The following is a 24,953-nucleotide window of genomic DNA, read 5'->3' as shown; positions in this document are numbered from 1 at the left end:
TGGTGATTGTACCTCCAAGATATCCAGGGGTGACTCTTTTCAGTCTGGTGAGTTTAGACATGCAGATTCCTTGAATTTAGGCAAAAAAGATTCATCTGGGAGTCCCAACATACCTGAAAGTCAACAGAGCTGAAAGTCATCAGATCCTGGAAACTTGGTCATGCCAATCATCAGATTCAGAAAATGGATAATAAATCTAGACCAGTTCTATGGAGTAGGAAACAGGATAGAGAAAAAGAGCAAAAAGAAATCCAAGCCTTGCATAATATGTACAGAATGTTAGCAACTGGTTTCCAGTCCTTTCTAATCACTGGGACGAAATACTTGACACCTGCAAATTAAAGGAGTTTATTTTGGCTTATGATTTGCTCCACAGTTGTCTGACTCAAAAGCAGAAACAGCATGGTGGAAGGACAGGGGAAGAAGCTGCTTAATCCAGGGTAGCCAGACAGCAAAGAAAGGAAGAGCTGGGAAAAGTACCCCCTTCCAGTGACCTTCCCTCTTGACCAGGCCCAACCTCTGAGCACCAGATTTTTGGGTGACATTTTAGATGTAAACTATAACAGATGCCACAGAAAAATTAGCACATCTACACTTGAGAAAATTCTACACTTTCATTTCAGATTATTTTTTTCTGCTCTCAGTATCCAGGAAAAGCCCATCCTTGATCTGACACAACCTAAGTTTCCAGGGGTATCTCTTGCACCTAAGTCTGCATGCTAGCATGCATGAAACATATTGCATGCTTACGTTTCTTCAGTACACGTTCCTCTTCAAATATCCATGATGCTCCTGGCCTCTGGAGCTTTGCACAGGTTATTCTCCTACTGGATCACTATAAGACTGTATTGCAATTTGAGGTCATATTACTAAATTATTTAGGGATATATGGTAGAAGAACAGAGCTCTAAAGATTTTTGTATTTGTGGGACAATCTTGTGCTGTGAAGTACTATTTCTCTCACCAGTAAGGGTGTGATTTACTCTTTGGAGGTTATAAGTTAAACAGGCATAGATTATTCTTACAATAAAATAATTATAAAAGATTAGTGATACTAAAACATTTCTACCAAATTAAAGCTTAATTTTCCTCCTGATTTTTGAAATGGAATAATAACAGTCTATATGAAGAAAATGATCAGAATGAACTAAAATGTAGTGATTTCCTGTTCACAAAGTGGTGTCATACAAGAGTCATGCCCATTAGGATAGATATAATAATATTTTAAAAAACAATCAAACAAATATAAAGAAGTAGTGATAAACACGTGGAAAAATTGGAACTTCATGTATTGATAGTGGAAATATAAAATGTTTCAACTGTGTGGAAAAGTTTGTCAGTTCCTTAAAAGTTACATATAGAATTACCATATGGCCCTATAATACCATTCCTAAGTATTTATCTGAAAGAACTGAAAACAAGTATTCAAGTTCAAATATATACATGCTCATCATAGCACTGTTCACAGCAGTCAAAAGGTGGATGTGGCCCAAATGCCTGCCAACAGATGAATGAACTAATTATGGTATGTACAGACAATGTAATATTATTCAGCCACAAAGGTAAATTAAATTCTGATATATACTGCAGTGTGGATGAACCTCCAAAGCATACTGTGTGAAAGAAACCAGACCCCAAAGGTCACATATTATATGATTACATCTATGAGCTATTTGGATTAGATAAATCCTTAAGTCAGAAAGTGGATATTAGACACTGGGCACACAGACATACAGCAAACATCAACTAAGATGAGAGTGCTACACGAAAGTGAACTGGGCATGGTCGCTCATACCTATAGTCTCAGCCTTCTAGGAGGCTGAGGAAGAAGAATCACAAGTTCAAGCACAGTCTGGGTAACTTAGTGACTCAGTGAGACCTCTTTTAAGATAAAAATTTAAAAAAGAGCTGTGGATATAGCAGTTCAATGAGAAGGCCTTGGATTCAATCTGTAGTACTACAAAAAAAGAAAAAAGAAAGGAAGGGAAAGAGGGATGGGGAGAGGGAGAAAAGAAAGGAAAGAGGGTGGTGCAAGAGAGAGAGAGACAGAGTCAGAGACAGAGATAGAGACAGAGACAGAATATTTATGGTATAATTCTCCTAAGGCTGACAGATCTCAAACTTGCAAATCAAAATATTTTTCTCAAACTGGATTTTTTTCTGTCTGGTTAAAATTTCAAATCATAAGGACAAAAATCAAACAGGAAAGGACTTTCCCAGTACCAGATGGTTTAAGTCTTAGTGAAAAGTTAACAAAATGGGAGTAGCAGTGGTCAGGCAGAACTCTGAAATCAATTTCATTTTCTATCATAGTTTAGAACCAGTTCTTATAAACACCAGTTCCTTTGTCAAAGAAACATTTAACAAGCATTTTCAGAGAAATAGGTGTTTAGCGTATAGCTAGGCATGTATCTACTCACTGACAGACGATGTTCATACAAACCCTATAACCATTTTTTTCCTTCTGTTCACTCCTCTTTAGCTTTAATGACCTCCTTCCATTCATGAAATACATCTAGGTGCTGAACACAGTAAGCCATATAGCTAAATTCCTTACCTTCATCAAATTTCATTCAAAAGACACTAATCTCAATGAGACCTACCCTATTCAAGACTGTAATCACCCAAAATGAATATTAATTAACCCCTTTCTCCCATTCCACTCTTTTCTTCATCACAACACTCACATACTGTACAATGTGCTCCTTTATCATGGCTATTTTTGATGTCTAGCTCCCTTTGCTCCCATGCTGACAAGAACAATTGAGTCTTACTAACTTAGTAGTCCTGGCCCATATTAGACACTCAATAAATACTCAATGAATTAATCAAACAATCAGTCATCTGGTTAGTTACAGGAAATAGTTTCAGGAGGTTCAAGGACATTAGCAATTTTTCATCAATGTAGATTGTAAAAATAAAAAGGAAAGATGCTTTGGCATCATATTTTAAATCTAACAGACTCATCTCAAAATACTGTAATTTGTTCTAAAATTTTTATTTGTAGGTGAAAACTCATATAAGTGAGAATTAATCCCCATTATAATTAAATGTAAAAGTTCCAAAATTTTGTTAAAGAAAATATATGATCAAGTATCAAGCTGGCACTACAGAAAATAACTTTGCAATTAACATACCATAGATAACTGTAAAATCTGTCATTATACTAATAAAATGCAAAACTTCGTGAAGTAACTAGGAACTTGTGGCAACTGCAATACCAACACTAGCCATTTTAGAGCTAGGGATATGGCTCAGCGGCACAGAGCCTGCCTGGCAAGTGTGAGGTTATGAGTTTCACTCATAAAACAAAACATTAGCCATTTTTTCCAGTTGTTCAGGGATTGTGCAAATGAGAACAAACTAGTAGTAACACACATCAATGGATCTGGAAGACATTTTTACATGACTTAAGTTTAGAGGGCTTACAAATTTTCCTTAGAGAAAACATCACATTATGATGTATTAACATGTGGAACAGAGATGAACTTTAACCTGGTAAGAAATGTAAGCCATAAAGTGGACAGTTTAAGTACCTGAGTAAACTACTAGGCTTAGATTTGAGTGAATCAAGGTTTCTTGTACACAAAAACTTGGCCCATAAATTCATGGTCTGACTATGTAGAAAACATGCATCAAAGCACTGATATATTTGTTTTTCTGCAGAGACACCTGGAAGGTCAAATTATAAGTTTAAATGATAACTAAATATGAAAGCATTAAAGGATAAGTGGTTTTCTCCCAGAAATTCAAACCATCTACCTTTATTGACACATAGTCAGAAAGATTAGGAATCCGCTGCACCACAATCTTTCTCTACCAATGAAGGATGAGATTGTTAGTAGACTTCATTCCAAATTAAACTCAGTTTGAACAATGACCCTAACTCTGCTTCAACTGTAATTAGCTTTACACAAAAAAGGATGTGTATGTGTGTATGTCGCTATAACAGTGAGCTACATCATTTAAATCCAAATTGAATTGTTCGAAAACAAGAATTGAAATCTGATGGTTTCATTTGCTATGTGTCGAACCATTTTGAGAGAACACAGCTCTTTACTAAATACTTGTACTGTGGTGTGATATAAGAAAATTATATCTCTACAAATTCACGTGAAGTACTAACCCCTAATATCTGATTGACTTTTGAGATGTAGCCTTTAAACAGGTAATTATGGTAAAGTGAGGACACTTAAGTGTATCCTAATCCAACAGGACTGATGCTCTTAAAGAAGAAATTAGGACCTGGAAGAAGGAAAACAGAGAAGATGGTCACTACAAGCCAAGGAAAGAGATCTCAAAAAAATTTGTTGACATTTTGATCTTGAACTTTTGTTCTCCAGAACAGTGGTGAAACAGTTTGTTATTTAAGTACTCCACCCTATGGTATTTGCTAGAAAGCCCTAGCAAAGCTAGTCCATTGATTCCTCAAACAATGAATATAATTTTCAAAATCTAGTTTCCATTCACAAATCACTAGCATCAATGTCAATGGCTGCCTAACCTATGCAATAAAACATTCTGTAGTAAGAGAAATTTCCAGGTAACTGACACTTGCCTTTTAATCAAACAACATTTATATTCTAATTATATCAGATGGAAAATTCCCTAAAATATATCATTGTATATTATCCCTTATTATAAAGAGCACACCATAATTTATCCTTTAAAAAATAAGAATAAAAATTTCCAAGAAAACAGGCAAAATTAGTGAGGAGTCTAATAAATTATTGCTTGTACTTAAAACTGGAACTGATTTTTCATGTCTTATTTTTATAATTTGTTTACGCCTCATTTCCAGCTAACTTTTCTTAAAACTTAGTGTGTCTTCTGTCTAGCAAGTCTTTTCATCTGCTTAAGGCTGAAAAGCTAAGGAACTAAGTGTACCAGAGCTAAGCTTTCACCAAGAATCACTGGCTTGAGGGAGGGTTTGAGGACCTCACCCATGAGTAAACAAGGTAATATATGAGTAAACAAGGTAATATAGTCTTCACAGATATATTTTTGTTTTTCAGAAATATTTTTACTTTCATGGCAGTTTTCGCCTGTATTCTCAATTAACATTAAAAAATTTATGACTGCTATGTGTGGATAAATAGGATTTTATTTTAACACATTTTACTAATAATAACTGGCTTGCCACTGTTTCAAAAGCTTTTCACATTGTCTTTATGGTAAATTGACATTAAAATCTTGTGTTAATTTTTAACCTTCCAAATAAGGATGAATATGAATATCCCAATTTTCATAACCTCAACTATCATGCATTACAATTTAATATGAACTGTACTAAAAAGACTTTATGTATCTCATCCAACTACAAACATTGTATTTACTGAAAGCAAGGAAAGGTTGTAGCTTTCAGATGATTTTTCAGTGATTGTCTTTACTATATAGATATGCTGTGCAAATGAGCATAATTCATCAAATAAAACATTTTAATGCCATTTTTAAAGCTATTAATACTATGTGCAGGTCTCAAATTCAATATAATCTTGGCACAAGTCATTCTCCATAGACCAACACTCTGGACATCAATTTGGAAACTTCAAAGCATTTTCTAAGTTTCCTCTGACACAAAATGAATTTATGAAAAAACATGCTAGTAAGCAGAAGAGCCTCTGGAAATGAATCTCTAAGATAAAGCAGAACTAGGCATCTCGGAGGCGTGTATTTAACATAGTTGGGAGTTATTTTTTTTAAAGATTAAAAGTTCACTGATACATAATATACATACAATCAAATGCACAGACCTTATGGTTCAGTTTGAAGAGTTTTGACAAACGGGTATATCATGTAGCCAACACCACAATCAAGACACAATATTTTTCAGCAGGCGTGTGGTTGCACCTATAATCCCAGGAGGCTGAAGCAAAAGGATCCCAAGTTCAAGGCCAATCTGGACTACATAGTAAATTTAAGACTGCCTAAACAAGTAGTTTTAGTCTGTTTTGTATTGTTTAATTTCAACTCGCATGAAAGTATGGAGAGCTATTTTGAAGAGAACAAGAGATATTATGGCAGCCATTGTTGATTTTTCTATGGCTTGGTTTTGAAGGCCTATAATGCCTTTATAGCTCTGTCCTGATCAGTTTAATACTATTTTGTTTTGTATGAATTTATTGTATGTGAAGAGATGGACACCTATTTAGAAGAAAACAAGAAATATTACGGTAGCCACTGTAGATCTCCTGTTGTCTTGTTTTGAAATCTGTGTCACTTACATTGTTTTCATCTCATTTGCTTTGTTCTGTTTTGTTATGTTTAGTTTTACCCTCTTAAAAAAAAAGACTGGCCTGAACTACAGTAATGAGGTCCTTTCTCAGAAAAACAAAATGACCCGGGTATGTTGGCTCACACCTGTAATTACAGCACTCGGGAGGCTGAAGCAGGAGGACTGCTGTGAGTATGAGGCCAGCCTGAACTGCAGTAAAACCCTGCCTCAAAAAGACAAAAACAAAACAAAACAGCGATAGAGAATTTTTCAATCACCTCAGCAAGTTCCTTTGTACCCCATTACAGGCCATCTTCTACTCCAACCATGGGTAGTTATTTCTAAGCATGTGATGGCAATAGCTACTGTTTGGTTATTCCTAAAAGTATTTACTGACTGTGCACATGACAGGTACTATTTATACATCGCATTCTAATTAACTTCCACCGCAATTTTACGAGGCTGGTATTATACCCATCCATGGGTGGAAAAGCAAAACAAAACAAATTAAAAAGACCATGCTATGCAAAATCACATAGCTACTAGGCGAGAAGGTCAAATGTGAATCAAGAATATCTGAATTAGAGTTCCTCATGCAAAACTAGATTCCCTCTACGTAAGTGCTAAAGAGTTTTCTGTTAACCCAAAACATACACAGAGTAAAGGAATTAGCTAAGCCACCAGCTCTCACAACCTCACTTCTACTACGATCCACACCCAATTACTTTATCTTAAGGAGCAGGCAAAGGTTTTCAGGCAAATAAATACTAATGATAACTACAGAGGATTACTTACAAATTCTTCAACTGAAAACCTGTATGTAAATCCTTCCTGTATTTCTAGCAATGAGAAGGTGGGAATCCTCTCTGGAGGAAGTAGGTGGATCACATGGCCCTAAGGATTCTGTTACTGCTTTAAAAAATGAACAGAAGAACACAACCCATCAACTTGCTCTTGCTAAATCTGAGTGCTACAGACCACTGTACCAAAGAACCCAAGTCAGAGACCTCCTAAGCACTGTCATTTTATTAAGGAGGCAGGGAAGCAAACATCTGGATTAAACTTTTTGATTCCTTCTTACATTAATTTTATGCAGTTTTAAATTCAACCCACTCACATTTACAAAACATTTCACACAGACTACTTTCCTTATGAATGAAATTCCATTCACATTCACTTAAAACATCAAACTTACAAATGACTGAGGTTAAAGCCTGTTCAGTGTCAATTTGCAAGTATTATGAAGTATGAAAAACGAGGAATACAAATGCAGTTGTACAAAGTGACACAGACTCGTCAAGGGGCTCTACAGAAATGAGGCAGCTAAGTAAGGAACACAGGTAGGTATCCAGAGACCCCAAGGGCTCAAGACAAACTGTGTTGTGGAGGTGGTTATTTAATTCCCTAGACGGGAGATTCTGAGAGAATTATCACCCAGGAGTGGTATCAGCTAACATGGGACTCAGGAGTCACTTGACCCTCAAAACTGTAGTTATTTTCTAGAACACGCACTCCTCCTCCCCGTTTAGCTATGGTCTCCCTAAGCCCCTTAACACATTCTGTGGGAGGGGAATCAATCTCTCTCTCTCTCTCTCTCTCTCTCTCTCTCTCTCTCTCTCTCTCTCTGTCCCCAGGCCAAACAGAGACAACAACTAAAACATACAAGTGTACCCTGTGCAACACCTGAGCCTCTTTAAACAAGAGCACTCCTTCAGGGCAACTTAAAGCACCCACTCAATCTCATCTAGAAACATGCAGAGCCCCAGATCCACAGGGGGCTACAATGAGGGAAAAAGCGTGGCAGGGTACCATCTGCCCCGTGGTGTGACAATTAGCGAGAGTCACACAGAAGGCCCCATGAGGCTCTGCACCCGCGCCCAGCACCTTGGGGGCCCTGCTCGACCGAGGCCGCCCGGACTTCTTGGCGCCACCAGTTCTTTTTGCAAAGCGAACCCGGAGCGCGGCTCCACAAGGCGCGGCGCGGAGGGGTGCGGGCCGCGGCTTGTCCGCGCGAAGGTAGTCTGGCGCGGCGACCGGCGGCGAAGCGCGCCGACCCAAGTTTCGGCTGTCTCCCTGCGGCCCAAGAAGGACATGAGTGGGGCGTGTCCAGGAACCCCATTAGGGCCCATGTCGCCAGCAGGGCGGCGGAAGGGCAGCCGCGGAGACCCGGGATCGGAGAGGAATGCCTCCGGCCCGGCACTTCCCCGCCTGGAGGAGTGGGGCGGCCACGTGGCCGGGAGGCCGCCTGCCCCCGCGGTGTAGAGGGTGGGCGGGGCGCGGGACGCGTGGCGACCGTGAGGCGCGGCTACCTGGCTCTGGAGGCGCATCTTCCCGGCCGCGCGGTCTCAAGTGGTGCGGGGCGGAGGACGTGGCCGAGTCGCCCTGCCCTCGCACCGGGCTCGCCCTCCGGCTCCGCAGCGCTGCCCCCGCTTCCCCGCTGCCGTCTCCAGGGGGCGCAGTACCCGAGACAGAGGACCGACGCCTGTGAGTCAGGCTCGGCCCCGGCGCCTTGGGGGCGCTTAGCATCGAGGCTATGCGTGAAAAGTAGAACGAGTAAGTCCTTCTCCTAAACTGCGCGGTGTGCTGTGCTTAAATTTTGAATGAGACGGCTTCTTCGTAGTTCAAGCACACCAACACCATTTGGATCGATGTTACTGACAAAAACTGTGCATCTGTGAACAAACAGGGATGCTTAGAATAAACCTTACCCTTTGATGGAAAGGGGGTGGCCTGTCTCTGGCAAGGAACATAGACACCTTGAAGTTGTATTTGGCTGTTTGGTATCTAAAATACGTCTGTCTAAAATAAAATGAAAAATGTAGGCCGTGGTTAACATCAGTAAGCCAAGCCCCACAAACTGACAAGTCCTTTGTGTACTGTGATCTCAGGTTAAAATGTTTATTGTCTTGAATGACATGAGAGTCTTTCAGTTACGCTGTTGTCTCCTAAACCAGATGTGTGAACGATAGGGTACTGTATTAGTCAGATACTGGCTAATGGATTGAGCATTAAACATGAAAAAGTAGCTTCCCCCCCCCCCGCCGCCATTTTCAAAACTCTTCCTCTTTCTTTCGGGGTTCAGAAATTCACAGTTGGGTTGATGAGAATGCCTAGGGCTGCCTGAAGAATATACACACCTTGATTCAAAAATAGAAACAAAACATTTATGAGTAGGAATTACTGGGTTAAAGTAAGCTTAGTACCATGTGTTAAAACAGAAATATTAAGTCGTCAAGTGCCTCTTTAGAGGTAAAGGTTCTGAAGCCCAGAAAAGACTCTCCTCGGGTAACAAGAGATCCCAAAAGAAAAAAATGTAAAAGTTACTGCTTTACTTTACAATTCTTAGCATTCTCAAGTTTGCCCTGTTTTTAGGAATTGAATGAGATCCAGAATTCCATAAACCTGAAGAATCTGAAAAGGAGGCTTACGTTGTAACAGGATTTGGGAAAGCATAGAACAAATTTGATGTTGCTTGTATTATAACAGCTACTAATTGACACTATATGCCAAGCACTATGCACTTTCCACTGTCAATCTTTTTCAGTCCAAGTTTTAGGTAAATTCATTCTTCATGCAGTCGTAAAATTGAAAATCTCTGTCAGCTTTACAAGCTGTTTCCCAACAGTATCCTTTGGCTATAGAGTAAAGGGGTTCTGTACCTGAGCAAACAGAGATAAACCAACCCAAAATTCTCCTAGCTCGTATCCTTTGATCCAGCAGGACCAGTTTTATACATTTATTTTAGGGAAATAATCACTACTGAGTTCAAAGATTTTGCCCTACCATTGTTTACTTGGTAGTCTTTGAATTACGGAAAAATTGGGAAAAATGTAATGGTCAACAAAAGGGTCCACACTATGGAATATTCTGGCGACACTAAGAATAAAGCAGTCAATGACTATCAACATGGAATGATGTTCACAATATATTTCAAAATATGAAAAACAGTTCACAGAATTGTATGTTCTGTGATTCTGTTTTTTAAAGGGTGACTGTTTAGGAATGTGGGGTTATGAGTGATTTTTATTTCTCTCTCTTTGGCTTATCTGTATTTTAAAAATTTTAATAGTGAATGTTTATTATTTTGAATTAAAGCAAATTTATTTTTCTTTAATATATCACTGTTTGATTATTATTAAAATGGAATTTGAGATTCTGGAATGAGCAAAGCATTGTGGCAAGAGCTAGCAGGCAAATTATTCAGTAAATTAGTCAGATTTTAGTAGCCTTAACCACTGTTATAAGGGTATTGATCAGAACCAGTTCTGGTATTACCTCTGCCCTCTTTAAGGCATATCATCTTGAACAAGTTGCTTTGTGTTTCTAAAGGTTAAAAACAGTAATAATAACAGCTAACAGGTATTAAGCTTCCTTTGTGCTAGTTACTGCACTAAGCACTCTATACATCTTATCCTAAAAGATGAAGAGGAAACTGAAGCTTTAAAGAGAAAGTCAAATAACTTGCCTGCTTTTACTCAGCTAGATCAGTACATCATAGGGTGCTTGCAAGGACTAAATGCAAAGGGAGAGTGGATTTAAAGCAAAGGTGTGCTTAAAGCACTTAGCCCAACATACTTGGTAAATGTTATTTTTAATGATATAAACACAACCCTTGCACCAAGCAAATTCTGCTTTTTATAACTACCTTATTATTACTCAGGTCATCTCTCCAAAAAATCTAATTTGGCTATAAAGTGTTGTAGGTAACAGTTTAGACTGTCTTGATTTTAATTTCAACTCCATCACTAGGTAGTTCCTTGATCTTGCTTAAGGTACGTCCTTGTGCCTTATGAAAAGCTGTCCCCATTTCAAAGAAACCCACACGACATTTACATGGACTCATATTACTAATACAAAAATTAAATCCAGACATGAAACATATGAAGATTACTAATCCTTTCCATTCCAACTTTTCCAAAGTCAGTTCAACTGTGAATTCTTTGAAGAATTTAGCATATTTAGTACTTTACTGTATATTTTACTTATTGTATTCAATCTATCCTCTGAATCCATAAGGTCTTTCAAAAATAGCTGAAAATTTCACATAAAGATAAAAACTCATCTCCAATTTTATAATTTCTGTCTACATTATTTTATTTCAGAACATAAAAGATTTAGGAAAAGTCCAGGAAAATCAAGTATGTGAAAGTAATGCTACTTATGAAAAATTTCATCATAAGAGAAAATTATCATAAGATTAATAACCTTGTAACAGGAATTTTTTTTCTCAACAATTTAAAATCTTTCATACACTAGTACTCATATGCATATGTATATGACTATGTATCCAAAGTTAAAATATTAATTTTACTAGCAGGTTAGAATTATGTGGAAATCTCCAAAGTATATCAATTTATATTCTTTCCCAATGCAAGTTATAGATAGAATTTATGATAATTTTGTAGTTTACAATTATTAGTCATATGTGTCTCTACAATAGTCAATTTCATACAACAAAACAATTAGTAAAAGCATAGAAACTTACTATCTTTCTCTGAAAGGCAGTTCCTGTATAAAGCACAATGTTGTTTTTCTTTAAAAATCCAGACTCTTTACACAAAGGCATCGCAAGCTCATTGTGCACCTTAATTATAAGGGCACCTGTGTTTCTTTGTTTATCTGGTTGGTTGGACCAAAGGGTTTGATTTGTCACACTCCTCCCCTGTCCCGCCCTATTTCTTTTTTAATGAGAACAATTTAACAACAGCATCACACAACCTACCAGGCTCAAATAACAGATGATGAAGAAAGAGGTGTTACTTACTATGAGGGGCACTTGTTGCTGGACCTGTATGTGAAAAGCTAAAATTTAGAGTTAGTAAATGTAGACATGGGAGATAAATCCACTTTAAATTACTGTAAGATCCTTCAGAACATACAATCCCTCACCCTCACTCACTGCCCTGCTCCTTCATGGGGAGGCAATGTAGATTCAAAAGGAGTCAGATGAGTCCCACATCTGTTATTCAGAAGCTGTGTAATCTTTGGCAAGCTCCTTTATCTCTCCTAGATTTTTGTAGAATACCTATGATAGTACTGCCGCACAGGTTGTTATGAAGATGATGATTTTTAATATTAGTGGGAAAAGTATGCAAAGTGACCACTTGACACAAACTCCTTTCCTTTCCTCTTTCACTTCTGTACTGGGCACAGTCAAAGCAGAGTGCAACTATGCACACCCACAGAATCACCCTGTTGTGAAGTTATGTACATTTGAGGAATTTTGGAATTTGATGTAAGATAGAATATGCATTTAGTGTCTTCATTATCAACATCTCCTGATGAGGAACAAAAAGAGCACCATTTATTCAGCAAGTACTCATTGAGCACCGAGGAGACTTAGGCTTCATGTTACCCACTGACAGTAGATTTGTGCTCTCTTCTTGAGAAAAATTGCAGCATGAAAGGATAGTAGCCAACGCCAAAACAGACAGTGACAATACTGTGTGACAAGCACTAAGAAAGAATCATGAGAGATTTCTAGAGCTCAGAATAGGGGTATCCAAAGCAATCTGGGAATGCAAGAGAAGGGAGAGGGCAGGCTCAAGGAAAAACCTTGAAAGAGCTCAGATTATTCCAGAATTGAGTTTTGGAAAAGTAGCTGTTAGAAAGACTGAACATCAAAGCTTGATAAAGGTCTCTATTTAAAAGGACCTCTTCTACATAGCTGTGAAGTAAATGGTGTATTTCATTATGAAAATAAGTCTTTATTGTAATTTTGCTGATTATTATGTTTGTATCATAATTTGTGCATTCTCTAATGTTTTATCACACACGATTTTAATTGGAAATAATGAATAAGTACTGTTTTCAAGTAAGCCTGTGAACATATGTTCAGAAACATTTGATTTACAGCCTTTGCTCTATCAGTTTCAACTATTCTTAGTTGCTCCTTAACAGTTGCAATTTACACTTAATAGATTAATTGGTTAGTAGTAAAAAATAACTTGGCCAATCATGATATACTGAAGTGATAAGAAAAGGAATTGATATTATTAGTGTTATTGCTTTAAAGCACCTTGGAGATTGTGGGTATTATCCTTATCATTTTACTGATGAGGGAAGTCAGGTCCAGAGAAGCTCAGGCATCTGTTCAGGTTCACATCCAGGAATAGAACTCATTTGGCAAAGACTAAAATTTACTGGGCATTTCTAATATACTACTCATCCCTTGAATCATCTGAAAATAAAGCAGGGTATAAATATTTTTAAAAAGTAAATGTTGTGTGGCTATTAATGAACAAAGGAAGAGTGTTCAAGACCTTGTTTCTTTAGCTGGTTAATGTATTTCTTTAAAACTTAACTTTAATACATATCTTTCAGATTTTGTTCCTAAGATATTTAATTTAATTTAATTCAGTTCAATCCGACAAATATTTATTGAGTTCTTATATGCAAGGAAAATTTTTTTCTGTTATACTACAGATATCAAGCTTCATAACAAGCTGTGTGGGTGATGCTAGGAAGTAACACAAGCTTGAGAGTTAAAGAAATGGAGGTTTAATTGCAGTTCTGCAATTAACTGCCTTACTTATAATGGGTAAGTTACCTACTTTCCTGTAAAATGGGGCTATGAATTAAACTTATCTTAAATGGTGCTTGGTGGATTGAATGGAGAATGGAATCCATTTAATTTATGACTGGTTTTCAGGTTACTCTTACTCATTACGTTGAACAGATTTCTGTTAAAGGTTATTAACTGTCATGTGTGGCATATTGTATTTTTAAAATATGGCTAAAGCAGTATTTCCCAGCTCACCTTCTCTTCTGCAATATGACCTGATCTGGCTACTATTCACCAAGAGGAGAATCTAATTCCTTTCTTCCTGTACCTTAGTTACTTTTTGTTACTATGGGTCATACTATCTTCTGTCCCTTTCTTCTAGCTGACAGAAATGCAGATTCCATGGTGGAAACTGTATGGTGGGAGCTGAGATACAAGTTGACATAATAACAAACCAGAAAGACTCTGAAACCTTGATGACAACCTGTGTCATTACAGAAGCCATGGTTACAAAACTCAGACTTTTATATGTAGAAGGATAAACGTTTATCTTATTTAGGTTGTAGTTATTGTACACCTTACTATCACAGCAGCTCAACCAATATCACAACCAGTACACTAAACACGCTATAGCATGAATCTAAAATGTGTAGCGTAAAACAGTGTTCAATGATAAGTAGCTGCCGGTGAGGTGGGGTTTAGCTTAGTGGTGTAAGCGCCTGCCTGGCAAGCGTGATGTCGTGAGTTTAATCCCTGATACAACAAACAAACAAAAATAGTAAGTAGTTAGTGCTGTTGAATACCAAAGCCATCTACTTCTCTCCAGGACACGCTTCCATCTTTCTAGATGATTTTTATAACTACCTCGATGGCTTCCCTTCCACATAGCCTCCCTTCTATTTCTGTCTTCTGGGCCATCAACAGACGACAGTAGTCTTTATAATCAGGTATTCCCAACAATCCTTGAAATATTCATTTTCAATAATTCACTTTCTCTCCATTTCAGCTACTCAGGTTCTCAATCTGTTTCACACTTCATCATGACAATGAGTAGCTCCATCTTTAAACTCTAAAACTCTTGTATTTTCCTCTCTAATTCCTGCTGTCTCCCTGGTCATGCACTCACTCTCTCACTCAAATCTAGTTTCATTCTTACGGTATTTTTCAACCCCTGGGTCCTCCCCTGTTGTGCCTCCCATGATGTCAGGACTGGCATTTCTATTGAACATGGGTCAGGTGACAGCATCTTCTAGATCTCACTCTGCTCTGTTCATCTTATGATATACCACCCAGTCAGCTCTAGCCCTTGATGGCCTGTTTACAGGCCAGTTGTACTGGTTGTGATATTGGTTGAGCCGCTGTGATAGTAAGATGTGCAATAACTGTAACCTAAACAGGCCTGTGCAAACCTCTTGCATGATTGGTGTTACTTTGTCCTGTAAGTTTCAGCTTTGTGTCCATCTAGAACATGAGATTTTTGAGGGTAGAGACTGATGTATTCATCTGTGTAACCACAATTCTCCTCAAAGAACACATCTACTTGTGTCCCAATTTTTCTCAACTCTATATTTTTTCTTATACCATCTCTTGCTCAAAATCTTTTCCGTCTATTACACTGCCTCCTATTAAAATCAGACAAATCCTATAAGATTCATCTCAAATAGTACTTCCCAAATTTTTCCTGATATGACATTTTCCTTCCATGAAGCTCCAAAACATTTTATTGGTATTTCTCTGCAGGCACTTTATAGTCAATTTAATTTTTTGAGCAACTTATATCTACTGCCCACTTCACTGATGACTGCCACTCACTTCATGACTATACCTAACGTTCCTGATTCTCCAGATAAGAAAATAGAGGCTCTGGGAAATTAGCCGTCTTTTCCCAACATGACACTGTCATAAGAAGGAAGGAGGATGACACATGCCCAGGCCAGAGTTCTCATTCTGAACTGTTTTGTTTTATAAACACTCTGGACTTTTATTGCTTGTGTGAATCGCTTTCTCCTCTTTGCCAGTTCTTGCTGAGCAAGGGCTGTGTCTCTCACCTTTATATCTCGTCTATCATGTAGTCCAGCCTCTTACACACAGTGAATACAGCAAAATAAACAGTAAAGGAAAATATTGGATTTAGGGATGCTCAGGGGAACACCTACAAGGTAGCCTGTGGACTCCTGCCATCTCCCTCTGACACAAGGGATCTGACTGCCAGCAGCTCACACATGACCCCTGTAGGAGCAGGTGCTAATTCAAATAGCCTCATTAACAATCTGTAGGGATCCTGCACTAATTACAGTGGGGCTTTAAGTATATCCCGTTCCACAGTTCAATAGCTTCTATTTTTAACCCATAATGGTGACGTATATAAGAGAAGGACTAGTCAGGGACCTAGTTTTCTCCCATGCCACCTTACAGGATGTCCCGCTGTGCCCAAAAAAGAAACTGTCAGAAGACAAAAAATGTATATTAAATCAGTGAAGTTGTGATTTATATCTCACTTTATCTGTTCCTGAGATGTATGAACATAATATTGAAAAGAAAAGTGGATATAAAAATAAAGAAAATTTACCAAACTACTGAATACTGAAGATCATGGCAGAATAGGCCCTTCTTTTCCCAGCCATGTAATTCCTATGATACTTCAGTTATTCTAAAACATTTTTTCTGCTCTCCTAAACATTATATCTCTCCCAAGAAAGGAGCATAGGCTCAATCAAGTTCAGTTTGGTTTAATTTAGTGTCTTAGTTTTCCTATTTCAGGTTGAATTTCTCTATTAATCATGTCTTATGTACCTAACTTACCAGGAATATCACATGAGTTAGTCATAGTGAATGTTTGTTGAATGGATAACTAATCTTTCTCAGTGTATTCAAACTGCTTTTAAAAAAATTGTAACCTAAGTTTGAAAATATAATTTGTATTCTTCCTCCGTGCCTCTACTTATCTCTTTCACCGAAACAAAAATTTTATGGAACAATACTTAACTATAGTGCCATCTTGGTTTATGAACTTGATTTTTTCCAGGAATCTGGTTGCAAATTGAGTTAGTCAAGAACTGAATCAAATTCAATGGTTCAGTCCAATACTGGCCCTGCAGGGAAATTTGATTAAGTTCTGTTTAATTCAGGTTGTGATCAAAATTGTGGACAGAATTAAGTTTGTGAACTGAGCTACCACCGAATCTGCAATGCGCTCTGATGCTTTCTATGCAACCTACACTATCCTATTATTTCATTGATTTTAAATATTTGTGTGACCTAAATTTAGTGTTCTAAATTCAACGTGAGTCACATTGGGTTAGGTATGAGAATTATATTTTGTTTTATTCACTTGTTAATTTACCATCATCAACTTTGGTCTTTCCAAGTGAGAGTAGAAGTTAAAAATAAACATATTGAGAGAAATGCTTTGCATAGAACAGACAGTAACTTTTTTATGTGGGGTTTTATTAGGTTTGAAGTTTGTGTCTTGGCTTTGGAAATACCATAAAACTTCTAGTCACAAAGACTCATTCTTTCTAATGAATATTTTCTAAAATGAATATACTTATTCTTCCCTGGATTACCAGCTAATGGTAACACCTTATTTTCACTGACCACTTATTAAGTAGTAGTTACTGATCTTCTACTCACATTCATCATACTTGTAGCCTCAAAAAGTACCACTTTTTAGTTGAGAACTATTAGCATACCTATTTTATAGGGAAGAAGACTGAAGCACGGAGAAGGTGTTACTTGGAAAATCAAATTTAAATACACGTATCTTGGGAAGAAGCATACATCTGAGCTACCCTGCTACATTTAACTCTTGTCTCTACCTCTAGTGAAATATTGAACAACTTTCTCAGTGTCTACATGTTGATGTTTTCACAACTATAAAATAAAACTATGCTAATAATAGCGGTTACTGCATAAAATTTTGTTGGAAAGATCAAGGCAGTTATAATACTTAGAAGAGTGCTACATAGTAGAATTTTACTGCTTTAATGCTTTTATTATGACTTGAGAATCTACATGATAACATTTTAGTTTACTGCGTTTAGACTTCACAGATATGTTTTCTACAGTGAGAGAAACGTTTGAACTGGAAGGATCCTAGAGACCATCTAGCTCTACTTGATCATTTTACAAATGAAGTTGGTCTAGAGAGGAGAGACTTGTTTGAAGGTATACAGCACAGATGGCACTAGAATTTAGATACGCTGCTTCCCCTTCTAGTCCCCTTCCCGTCACCCTGCCTCTCCATTCTACATGTATCTAATCTTTCAGCTTGTTGTGAATGCTGCCATACTTGCACTGTACATTCTCTCTGCAATTGTGTGGATGGTACTATATCTAAGTATTCTATACCAGGTAAACTCTCATATTCAACAGCTTGTAGCACAGGCATCTTTCCCTATTTCCTCATTACAGGTCTTTAGTATTTCATTATGGCACATGATGCTCAAAAAATACAAAATTTGGAAAGAAAGTGGGTCTGCCAATTTAGGTTCTGTCTTCCTAATCTCTCTGTGCCTTCGTGTATTCTTCTGCCTCCCTCATCTAAGCTAAGGCAGAAGAAATAAAAGACAGATATAAAGGAAACAAGGAAAGTATAACTTAAAAACTTGTGTTTTTAAGAAGACTACAACGTCCACGCTCAGGCAAAGATACCCACGCCAATCCTATCAGCATTCCTTGGGTTAGGCTCCTTCCCTTCCAGATCCATCCACCCAAAACTCCTCAGAAATCCTGAAATTCCTCAGAAACCCATGAGTTGGCTTAATTGAGAAAGTAAACATCAGGAAAGAGATGCTAAGATAAAGGAATGCATTGAGAGAGTCCAACGAATGTCTAAATTACCTATTCACACACACACACACACACACACACACACACACACACACACACACCTAGCCCATATCTATAGAATGGGCTAGTACTCTTCTCAAGGGGTGGGCTACCTTCTTCCACAGTTTCCACTTCAAGAAAAGTGTAAATGTTTCTTAGTCCAGGAAATAATGGATCACTTTCTCTTGAGGGCCCACGCTATGTTTTTTTGAAGGTGTACCAATATTTTTACCTGATAAAACTTTTCTGACTCAGGTAGCTGAAATGGTATCTTTGGGCCTTCCTGAATACTTCCCTGCCTCTCTAGTTTATTCATATAGAAGTCCAAGTAAGCCTTTTTAAAGAAGTGATTACTTCACTGCTCAAAACCTTTCCATGCTGTGTTTGCGGTCATTGCAGTTTCTGTCTTCTGCCACCTCTCCCAGCTCACTGTTCCTCCTTGTGTACACACTCACCTTTCAGTTTCTTGAAAGCACCATTTTCTCCCCACAAAACACTGAACTTTGCATATTCTATCTCCTCTGCATTACTTAGGTCTTTTTCCTAAAGGTTTCATTTGGTTAATGCCCACTTTTTATTTTTACCTCAATCATTCACCATCACTTTCTTGAGGAAACTCAACTTTTTGTAAGTCACTTGATAAAATTTACTATTTTGATAATTTTACCTTATTTTGGTTATTTCTCGATTAATCTCTATCTTCTTTACTAGATTATAAACTGAACACAGGAGTAGTCTGCCTCTGTCTCTCATTATCTCCCTCTGTCTGTCTCTCTCTGTCTCTGTCTCTGTCTCTGTCTCTGTCTCTGTCTCTCTCTCTCTCTCAAACACACACACCCACAGCACACATACTACCGGCTATGTTTAATTAGGTTCCTTTCTATGTATTTACCCTATTTTATATCTAATTACATTACAAACATACAATGTAAGACTAGTGGGTCTACTTTCAGAAAAGGAAACTGAGATTCAAGCAGATTAATAACTTATGTAAGGTCAGATCCTGGTAAGTAGTAAGGTTATTATAATTTGAATCTAAGTCTTTCTAGTTCCAAAAATAATGTTCTATCTTTTATACAGCATTGCCTGTGACTAAGGAAGCATTTAAACTGTTGTTATTGTTGAAAAAGAAACTGTCTTAATGGTTTCTTAATGGTTAAGTTAGATATGTATCTTTCATAGATAAGATGATAGAACTGTGTATTTACAAGACCATCTTTTAAAAAATGTTACTTAGCTTCCAACCAGCTTTCTTTTTAGAATAAAGTATTAGCTACTTATTTTAAACCACTCAAATTCCCAGTGTCAGATTTCACTGTGTGTATTTATATGTTTAATGTATTTTCATTCTGCCTAGGGTTAGTAGTTTTTAGTTGAAAGTTTGCTTAGAAAAGGCTGAATCAAAAGTTTGAGATACAAAGATTTAGATAGTTTGGATGCTTCATATTGCTAACGATAAGGGTACTGCAGTTGTTATAAACCAAGTAACTTTTTTTCCTAACTTCTTTATGTTTTTCTTTTTTCTATTCATTGTAACATTTTTACTATCAGTTTGAAGCAGATTTTTCCTTTCATATCTTGTTAGTTTTATCTTCTTTGAATTTACTGTAAAAAAGTAAATTGTAGATTTTGCTTTGATTCTGATGCTTCCCTGAACTTCAAAGGTAGTATTTCCTCAGAGAGAGCCTTTAGATTCTAGTATTTTTTATCTCAGCAAATTATACAGACAACATATTTGAAGTAGTATGATGGAAAATTCTAAAAGAAGAAATGAATGCACGAGCTTGTCTTTTAAAAAGGTGCTGATAAGGAAATAGAAGGAAAGGAAAAACAGAAATATGCAAAAAGGACAGCTCTTGCAAACATTTACTGGCAAACCTAAAAAGTAAAATTTTTTAAGGTAGAAAATATCTTGAAGGAAAAACAGGACCTAACTGCTTGCTAAGGCAAGAAATAAAAAACTACTTTTAGTATAATTTTTTCTTGTAAAGAAGAATCAGCTTATGCTAATTCTTTAACATATCTTTTAGTCTAACACTTTATTACAAATGATGTTTTGTTGCATGAAATATTTCTTTTGTGTATTGTAAACAAAACCAAAGAGAGAGAGAAAGCATTCGCTACTCCTTAAAGGTGAGCTGAGACTAAAATAAAAAAATCAAATGGAAAGGGAAAAAAAGGAGAACTTTACAGAGGAGCAACTTGAATACTACTTTGAAGGAGTGATCACAGTCACACAGATAGCCATAAATCATGTTAATAGTATGTATCTTTGATATCATATGATAGAAATGGCATCTTACCTCTGTGATGTTCTTCTCCAAAACCTAATCATGAGAAAAACATCAGATAAAGTTTATTAAAGAGGCATTATGCAAAATATTCAAACAGTACTGTCCAAATCTGTCAGTGCCATCAAAAACGAGAAAATGTCACAGCCCATAGTGTCCTAAAGAAACATATCAACTAAATATAATGTGGTACCTTGCATAGGATTTTGAAAAGGAAATGGACACTAGATAATACTAAGGATATCTGAATTATCCCTGGTCTTTAGTTAATAATAACCTACCAATATTGGATCATTAATTACAAATCTATATACTAATTTAAGATGATAATAATAAGGCAAACAGTATGAGGCATAGGAGGACTTTTATTTTTTTCTGTAAACTTAAAACCCCTAAAATGTAAAATATATTTTTAAAAAATCCAACATAAACTGAGTGTGGTTGTCTGTCTCTGTAATCCCAGCATCCTGGGAGGCTGACATGGAAGGCTTTCCAATTTAGTCCCAGCCCGGGGAATCTGATAACTTAGTGAGACCCTGGTTGGCTGGTTATTTGGTTGGTTGGTCGGTTTCTGTGATACCTAGTATTTCATTAGAGGGAAAATCACTTTGGTCTGGCCAGGGAGAAGGCAGGGTAGACGGGGCCAGTGCCCATCTTAGGGAATTTTCTGGGAGCCCAATGGTCCTCCACACAGAGGAGGAAACACCTTCTTAGACCAACTCTCAGAGACAGAGAGGCTGACTACTGGCAAGCTAGGATGAGAGGGCACCCTAGGCTGGAGTGGGCCCCTAGCACAGTCAGGTTTCAATGTCAGACTCCCAGTCAGTGGTGGGAAGGCAGAGGTTGTACCTTCCCACTGTTGGGGTCCATGAGGAACTTCTCAAACTTCCAGGCCATGTCTCTACGGCACAAGCACAGTTCATCACAGATGATGAACTCACATTGGTCCTGAGCATGGAGGGGTCAATGCTGGGTGCTGGCAGGCCCTCCATGGTTCTCAAAGAGAAGAAGGATGGGTTCAAACCTGCCACCTGGTTGGACGAACTTGAGCAAATTCAATCTGTCTTTTTTTTTGGTGTTCTCCTGGTATCCACATTGGCTGAGCTGGAAGCTGAGCAACACCAGACTCGTGGGCCCGAGCCTAGTCTGCCACTCACTCATCTGGGTGAAGATCCCTACCATGGCCTCAGAGGGGCCTGTCATTCTCTACCAGCAGCACCTTCCCTGAAGGGAGCTAAGATTCCAGGGAGTGGGCTGTCATCTTTTGAGACTCTGTTTCTAAAAATAAAAAGGGCTTGGGGTATAGCTCAAAGTTCAATCCCCAGTACTGGAGAAAAAGAGAAAATCCAACAAAGAAAACTGCTTTCTTTGAGAGGCACTTGAAAGTCTGTGATTTAGATCCAGAAAGTTCCTCTCATGGATTAATCCACTCATGGCATCTGTGACTCTGTGTGTTGTTAGGTGGTGGGGTCTGGTCAGAGGTAGTGGGTTACTGAAGGTGTATCTTTGAAAGGTATGCACATATTCCTCTTCCCTTCTTCCTTCTCTTTTTCTGCTTTCTGTTCACCATGATGAGAGCAGCTTTTCTCTTTAGCAGGCCCTTCCTGTGTGACATTAAGTTGCAGGTGTTAAGTATTGCATTTTAGTTAGGAGAAGGTAACTAGGACAAAGAGCTTCCATAAGAACTTATAGAAGTACATACAAGCACCAGTGAATGTTAAGTTGCAAGTTCTAACATTTTTTGTTTAAGAAATATGTACTATCTCATTTAATTTTTAAATCATTGAATAAAATAGAATTATCTGCATTTTACAGTTAAGGAAAAAGGAGCTTATAAAGATGAGATAGCTTACTAGGAATTAAAAGTTGATCTGATTCTAGTTCCAATGATCTATTATATCCCTTGTATCCCATATTTTCAGTCCCCAAACATTAGCAACAAAATAGACACTAACAGTGCCTGAGTGTAATTGTCAGTAAGCATAAGCCAAATGAATAATCCCCAGTCTTTTCCTACTATTTCACTGAAAAATATTTATGTAAGTTCTTCAATTAAGCACAGTTACTGATATCTTGCCAACAAAGACAATAAGTTGTACGTATTTCAAACAGCAAGGATGTAGAAGATGTGACCATTAATGGCAGGTGATAACATGCTTAGACAGTAATTTAGTTTCCATCAGAAAGCTTTAATTTTTAGGTCTGTACATTTTAGAATTATGACCTTTACACAAGGACTGTAAACATCTCATTTGGCTTTTAATTTTACTGATTTTAGATGGTATTCTATCCTTTGAACTGGGGAAGTGTTCAAACACCAGTGATGTTCTGGAGATCATTTACAAAGTGTTCCAGCTGTGGTGGCCTTATGCTGCTCCATCTGCCTGTATTGTGTGGGTATTGTTCTGCTGTGGTCTAAAGTATACCTCTTCTTGCTTTTGGATTATAGACTCCTTGGATCCCACATGTAGTTTTTTGTTTAGGCCATCCATTTTACTGTTACAGAGTGACACACAGTCTTTTTTCCCTCCAAATACAGGAGATATGTGGTTCTTAAACTGGAAAATGTAGCAGCATAAAGATATACATATGTGACATGATACTTTTGACAACTTATAGGGGGAACTTTTAGGACAGACTGTCCTTTAAAACATCTGTGAGACACATAAAATGACAACTACTAGATATCATTAAATACAGTTACTGTGAGCCAAACTAACCATGCTGAACCTACTTCTCAATAATCTGGTTTATAGTTACAGATATTGATGGATGTCCTAGCAGGTTTAATTGTCCTGAGTCTCTGTCAGATCTTAGTTGGAGAGGGAATGTAGGCAGAGGGTAGACAGGACACATACCTAGAATTTTGAAGATGACTACTCCACCCCTGAATGTTATTTTTTAACTTTCCATTTTGCTGGGAACTCTCCTGGAAAGAAAGACAAGTACATTTTGATCATCATCAGTTGCACTTAGAAAGAGGATTTTAAAAAGCAACTTTGGAATTCAAATTATTTATTGGGCTTCTGAAATGCTTCTTTATCTACACAGAGTCATTTTCTCCGATTCATTTTATTCTTGTCATATAAGATAACCCGTACCTTTCTGAGTATCCAAGTTCTGTGTGTGTGTGTGTGTGTGTGTGTATTTTCCTCTGCTCCTCATATCTTATATTATTTTTTTGAACTAGGTTTCTTCTCTTTATCCCTGCTTATTTTTCAAAATAGCTCACATTTTATCCTCCTCTAGGAAATCCCCCCGATCACACTTCAATTCACCTGAGAAGTACTCTTTCCTGAACTCCCCATATATCTGCTGATAGAGCTATCATACAATTGGTTTGTTCATTCACTTATTTAATCAGTAATTCAAAAATATTTATGAAGTATTCACTGTGGGTCAGAAGTTTTTCCTATCATTTAGAGATACAGAAGAATAGAAAATATGTAAGGTTTCTTTTCTCATCAATCCTACAAATGGAAAGACATCCAATAAATAAGTAGACAAGCAAATAAGTAAAATTTATGATTTTAGATAGTAAATAAAAAAGCAAGGTAATGTGATTATGAGTCACTAAATGTGAAAAGTATTTTGGGTCAATGGTAGAAGGTTTCTTTGAGGAGGTAACATTTGCACAAGAAAAAAATATAGTTTTAGGCCTCATATTTGTTATTGATGCATTCTCATCCAACCTTGTAAATTCTCAGAAACTGAGTGGGTAGAGGAGATGACTTCAACCACAAGAAGGCAACTTTAAAAGGAAACCCATCAGATAAACTCCAGAAATAAGGGTGCTTAGAAAAAGAAGCTGGGTGACTTCTTGATGCTGGCTCTGTTCACAGTCCAGGTCCAATAAACACATCATCTTGGGAAGACCAAACCTTCTTCTCCCAATGGTAGACGGAGCCTTGCAGGTGAGATGTTTGCAGGAGAGATCCTGCTCAGATGAGAGCACTAAGGAAAGTAAAGCCAGAGAATAACTTAGAGAGCAGCAACTGAGTTAAGAGTCTGCAAGCCCTAAAGACAGAGGGCAACAAAGGGCATGGTCTGGTTAGGGATGTGGAACTACTAGGAACTACTAGTCCTTGAGAAAGTCTTGAGACAGAGTTTTGGG

The 24,953-nt window shown here is 37.5% G+C and overlaps 1 protein-coding gene across 1 annotated transcript in view; it reads right to left on the bottom strand.

Annotated features, from left to right (window-relative positions):
* Elavl4 (ELAV like RNA binding protein 4) overlaps window positions 1-8,651 on the bottom strand; it is a 130,792-nt gene extending 122,141 nt beyond the window's left edge. The window contains exon 1 of the mRNA XM_023562048.2: window positions 8,524-8,651. Coding sequence (XP_023417816.1) covers window positions 8,524-8,541 — 18 coding nt within the window. The 5' untranslated portion in view covers window positions 8,542-8,651. The remainder of the gene's footprint in view (window positions 1-8,523) is intronic.
* Window positions 8,652-24,953: the final 16,302 nt, after the last annotated feature.

This window comes from Cavia porcellus, unplaced genomic scaffold (assembly GCF_034190915.1).
Source record: "Cavia porcellus strain 051 isolate PalLab524CR breed Dunkin Hartley unplaced genomic scaffold, mCavPor4.1 scaffold_25, whole genome shotgun sequence".
NCBI lineage: Eukaryota > Metazoa > Chordata > Mammalia > Rodentia > Caviidae > Cavia > Cavia porcellus.
This window is presented reverse-complemented; position numbering and strand designations above follow the sequence as displayed.